Source organism: Acyrthosiphon pisum, chromosome A2 (assembly GCF_005508785.2).
Source record: "Acyrthosiphon pisum isolate AL4f chromosome A2, pea_aphid_22Mar2018_4r6ur, whole genome shotgun sequence".
Classification (NCBI taxonomy): domain Eukaryota; kingdom Metazoa; phylum Arthropoda; class Insecta; order Hemiptera; family Aphididae; genus Acyrthosiphon; species Acyrthosiphon pisum.
The window spans coordinates 48363345-48368977 of NC_042495.1; the positions used below are offsets into that span (position 1 = coordinate 48363345).

A 5633-nucleotide genomic window follows, 5' to 3' on the forward strand; every position below is an offset into this window, starting at 1 on the left:
GAACAGCACAAACTACAAAATATGATAGCGTATAGATTTACGAAGGAATCCGATCGACCATCGACGCGAAAACGGTTCAGCAACTGACCGGTGAAGACCACCACCTCTTTTATAATATCGTATAATAAATAATAACGGTGTACAACACGTGTGACGAAATATTGATAAAAAATATTCTGGCAATAATACAATACTACGATACAACGCTGTAATAAAAAATCCGGAACGAGGTATGTGAACGAATTCGTAAACACAAAATACCGGTCCGTGTGAAGAACCGAACAAACTATGTGCTTGACGGGCGGCACATGGCTGGTCGGTCCGATCGGTGCGCACGCACGCGACCGCGACCACGTCAATCTGTAGGAATATTAAATCACCATTATTCGTGTGTTTTTATTATACTTTTGTTCTATGTCAACGACGACGACGATTCAGAACGATAATCGCCGAATATCAGACGCTCGGTCACCGGGCAAGACGTGTTGGTACCCCTCGGTATACCTGCTTTCTGTGTCGTAGGTGGTTTAATATTATATCATACTGCGGCTACAACACTGACAAATACCTACCTCGTCTATAATAGCAGTGACGACGTACCTGCTACACGACTGCAGCTGCTGAAGTCTCGACCGAATACCTTTAACCACCAGTTGCGTACTTGCGTCCTGCATCGACGGTCATCGTCAAGTCGTGCGCACACACATACGCAACACACACACACAGCATTATCATAATTATTAGGTAGGTACCTGTAATAATATTTACCTATTATTAAATCGTATAATAAATGTAGGTATATAGAAATTATCGAGTAGGAAATCGCATGCCGAGTAGCGTACATAAATATACGATATACCTATATACTACTGTATGTGTATTAAATAGCATACAGTACAGAGTGTATCGGAGAGATAATAATACGATTATCTTACACTTAAATTGCATTTATTATATTATAATATTATGTTTGTGATACACTTTGTACGTCATATATTATAATATGAAGGTCGTATACACAAATAACGTACTTCCTATATGTATAAATATTTTATTGATGTGTTTGTATATAATATTATGTAGGTAAACCGCGAAGTTGAAATAATGTTCAGCAATAAGTGCACGAGTAAGGCCAGGCTGGATGGAAAAACTGCCATCGTCACCGGTTCGAACACGGGCATTGGCAAAGTCACTGCAAAAGAATTCTACAGACTAGGTGAGCACTGAACAAACACCCAACTATAATAATAATAGGTACTTACATTACATAGATAGAGCTGGCAAGCATCAATTTTGGAGTTGCCATACATCCCGGTGTGCTCGGGACTGTAACGGGTTTGACTATATAGCGTCCCGTTTTCCCGATAAACATGCCGGGACTATAAATTGTCCCGGAGTCAAACTTCAGTAATTTAATATATGCGTTGTCTCCGTCTTACAAACGCAAAACATGGCAAATTGTACGTTCTGAATAATTATTTTCACTCTGTTATATCTAACTTTAAATGACCTATTACCAAGTTTAGAAGTAAGGATATTATTTATTCAACAACACAGTTTTTTTAATATTTTATTTTAAAGCGAGTTCTGAGAATTATAAAATAGTAAAATCAAACGCGGCGGGAATGGCGTCATCATAACATTTTGTCTTAAACTAAATATTTCTGCTAAAAAATCCACTTGTTTTGATAAATACTTAATAATTAAGTTAATTATTTGATTGACTGACGAAATCTATTTTCTTGGGTTGGTATCGATAATATTATTAAAGAATACCTAGTATGTTGGTTGTTTTCCTGTTCCCAAAGTCGTTCCTTAGTTACGAAAAACCAATGTGTTAAAAATGGTTGACCGTGGTACGATTTTTTCAATAAAAATTATACAAAAAATGTTTGTCCCGGTTTTAGAAAAATAAAATTTGGCAACCCTTCGGCCATTATGGTCACAGATATAGTTGAGGAGGAGGGTGAAACCTCGGCCGTTACGCCTTAAGTCCGAAATGTGGCTAATGTGCACGTTGGTCATACTAATATTGGACAAAGAAGGTGGGTACTCGACATTTTAAATCATAGTTTCGTATATGAACCATTGATGGATGGATTAAGTAACATAATAATATGTCGAAAGTAGAACAGATACAATCGACTAGGTATCTATCAACTAAAAACATGGGTGGTTCCCTACCAGAGGCGTGCATAACGTACAAAGATAAGATGGACTTCTAACTTACAATAATAATAATAGAATGATAAATAATATACTAATATACAAAAATAATTCACGTAGTGACTGTCATCAATAAAATACACAAAATGTTTAATTGGTATTTTTTAATCCAATATACAGTGACTTGTACCTACTGTCCGGTACATTCAACACCTATTATTGTCCAGCAGAGTTTACCAACTTTTATTCTAAGTGTCAAAAATTCACACTTTAAGATACAACTATTACAACTTGGCAAGATGCTATATAATAAACGTGTTAATTTTTTTCCTTACTGTAATTTTAACTGAAAAATCATTTAATTACCTATAATTAAACCTTCATTACTATTTTTATTCATGGTATATTATGTCAGAGTTAGAGATCAACTATAATAATTACGTAACCTGCAGATACAAGTGTACTACACTTCAATCATTGTATCTAGAAATGAAAAAGGGGGGGGGGGCTAAACAAAAAAATGTACTTATTACTTATTTTGTACGAAGTCTTTCTTATTTTTTGAAATATCTTAAGTACTGAAGTCCTAGTCTAAGGGGGGGGGGGGCTTCAGCCCTCATAGCCCTCCCATTGTATCCGCGCCTGATTTTATCGAAGTTAAAAGTTGTATATTGTGTATAAACAATGTGTTCATGTGAAGAAGTGACCGGCCGGCGCTATATGATAGTATATCTTAAGTTATGAAAAACTCCTTTAAAGGGTGGGTCTAACTTTTTATTTTAGCTATGGGCAGTTCAATTTTTTTTTTTCATAAACCGAACCTATCGCACATTTTCTGTTGTAACTTTTCAACATTTTATCGTAATTTTTTAACAAAGAATTTCTATACTACCTAATGTATTTAAGAAATTACTTAGCCCCTTTTTGATATCTGAAACTTCACTAAATTGAGTTTTTTTTTTCTTAGTGAGAATTTTTTACAGGTTGTGTTTTTGTTGCGATATAAATAACAATATGGAACAAAATTAAAACAGTCTTTTATACCCTGCATTATTCGTAAACATAATAAACAAAGTCAAAAATATAGTAAAATTATAATTGTAATAGGTATGTAGTTTTATTTATATTAATATGTAAAACGACGATTTCAGGCGCAAGGGTCATATTGGCGTGCAGGGACGTTAAAAAAGCAGAACAAGCCGTGGAGGAAATCGTGGCTGAAGTACAGGGCGACGGTGTCGGGCAACTGGTCATAGAGGCATTAGATTTGGCATCTTTTGCTTCTATTAAACTCTGTGCGAAAAGTATTTTGCAAAAAGAAAAACATATTCACCTGTTAGTGAACAATGCCGGTCAGTTCAATGCACAATGCGTGTTTCAGAGTGTTATACTTTTATATAAATCGTACAGGACTTACGAAATGTAACTTGAATGAATACTGTATAGGTGTTATGACGTGTCCTAAGGGTAAGACACAAGACGGTTTTGAAACCCAGTTCGGCATCAATCACTTGGGACACTTTCTGTTCACAATGCTTCTGTTGCCAAGAATCCGAAGTTCAACTCCAGCTCGCATTGTAAACGTGGCATCTCTGGCACATGTATGTAAGTTACACGACACTCTCAATACAATATCATATAATAACCTTAACAGATCCAACTTATCTAAAGATAAGATTTCAAGGATTTTAAGGAGAGGAGTGACTCATATTTTTTAATCAAGCTATATACTTAACATTCAAAGGTCAAATAAATTCAAATAACCACGCCCCCTAACAATGCTTTAAACAATTTTGTTTCTTTTAACATATATTTTCCTATTATGCAATGAAAAATAATACCTATGTAAAATATGTAAACGACGGTAACAACTAATAATCAAATATGATAAGTATTTCAGCAAAAAATCGAAATTGAGTTCAACTTAATTGTATAATATATTATGCTTTAAAAAATAAAATAATTACATTTCCCAGATGAGACGGGTCGAGCCACAGATAAACCCTATATTCTCCAAAAATAGACCAAAATAAAATCCAATTTTAAATCAACAACAAGATTGTTTCGATATTCCATGGCATACAATATAGTGCATGAACCTTATATAAGTACTACACACTCGTAAAAAAATAAAAATTGACTTTTTCGATGGGCTAGAGATTTTTAAATAGGGTTAAGCTCACGTGAACGGAGCACTAAATAGTAATTATTGTTTTCTTTAGTCGGGTCAATCAATTTCAAAGACATCAATCACGACGCAAGTTATTCACCCGCCATGGCTTACAGTCAAAGTAAGCTGGCCAACGTGTTGTTTTCAAAAGAACTGTCGAGAAAACTCGAAGGTAATTAAACTTGCGTACAATTTCTTACTATTATAATGCATTGTACGATTATACATTTAACATATTACAATAATTATGTCTGACAACAGTGTTCAGATAATTTCCATATTATATTATACGATATACGTGGCGTACAATAAATTTATTTACTATAATAGGGACCGGAGTTCACGTGTACAGCTTACATCCCGGCATCGTACGTACCGAATTGACCAGAACACTTGACAAAGTATACTTTCCGGGTATGTGGTTCTTGGGTCGTATCTTCCTCTATCCGTGGGTCAAGAATCCAAAGCAAGGAGCTCAAACAACTTTATACTGTTCGATAGACGAGAAATCCGGAATGGAAACTGGACTTTATTATAGGTATCTAATTAAGGTTATCGCAGGCCTAGAGAAATTTAAATCTTATTGTACTTATATGATTTGTACATTTATATAATATACAACTTATTATTTTTTTTTTTTTTTTTAGCGATTGTAAGGTGAAAGAACCGTCCGCGGCAGCCAGAGACCCAGAATTGGCGAAAAAACTTTGGGAAACGAGCATAGAAATGGTCGGCTTAAAGGATTACGACATGTTCAACTGCAGCGGAGACGCGCTTCCTGAACCTTTAAAAGACGTCTGAACGAAAATTTCTTGTCGTTTTTAGCAATAATAATATAAATAGTTTCGTTTTATTTTTTTTTTATTGATTTTATAAACAATATAAATTTAATTTTAAATTAATTTACAATTTTTTAGAAAGAAACTGTTTTTATGGAACATAGCATTATACCTATTATTACAACAACAAAGTTCTATTTAAAAACACGTTCGTCGATCACGAGCTTACAATATAGATCATAGGTAGTTATCTCCCCCCCCAGCGGTATTGAGGTTGACAGGGGCTTTCGCACTCCTTTCCCTGTCGTCGCCATCGTTTATTCTGAAAACAAAACAACAATAAAAACTTTTTAATATAATATACGCAGCGAGGTACACATCTGGCCTTCGACCCACTGATAGGTAATGATTATTTTACAATTAACAAACAATTAGCGATTAGTCAGCTTTCTTCGTTCATTCTTCAATTATACAAAGTAGTTACCTTAGGGCCATCCTTTGAGGAGGGTGTGGGGGGG

The 5633-nt window shown here is 34.8% G+C and overlaps 1 protein-coding gene across 1 annotated transcript; it reads left to right on the forward strand.

Moving 5' to 3' along the window:
- On the forward strand, window positions 1–5230 carry LOC100163758 (retinol dehydrogenase 12). Its single transcript, XM_001948885.5, has 7 exons — window positions 1–744; window positions 1084–1216; window positions 3318–3518; window positions 3613–3771; window positions 4389–4508; window positions 4667–4874; window positions 4984–5230. Exons 2-7 carry the CDS (start codon window positions 1105–1107, stop codon window positions 5135–5137), a joined length of 954 nt encoding a protein of 317 aa, XP_001948920.1. The 5' UTR covers window positions 1–744; window positions 1084–1104; the 3' UTR covers window positions 5138–5230.
- Window positions 5231–5633: the final 403 nt, after the last annotated feature.

Bases quoted from the DNA above. Each gene is read 5' to 3' on its own strand.
- LOC100163758 (XM_001948885.5), top strand. From the start codon at position 1,105: ATGTTCAGCAATAAGTGCACGAGTAAGGCCAGGCTGGATGGAAAAACT. The intron at 3,519-3,612 runs GTCAGTTCAATG...AATACTGTATAG, and splicing joins CCTGTTAGTGAACAATGCCG to GTGTTATGACGTGTCCTAAG. The intron at 4,509-4,666 runs GTAATTAAACTT...TTACTATAATAG, and splicing joins ACTGTCGAGAAAACTCGAAG to GGACCGGAGTTCACGTGTAC.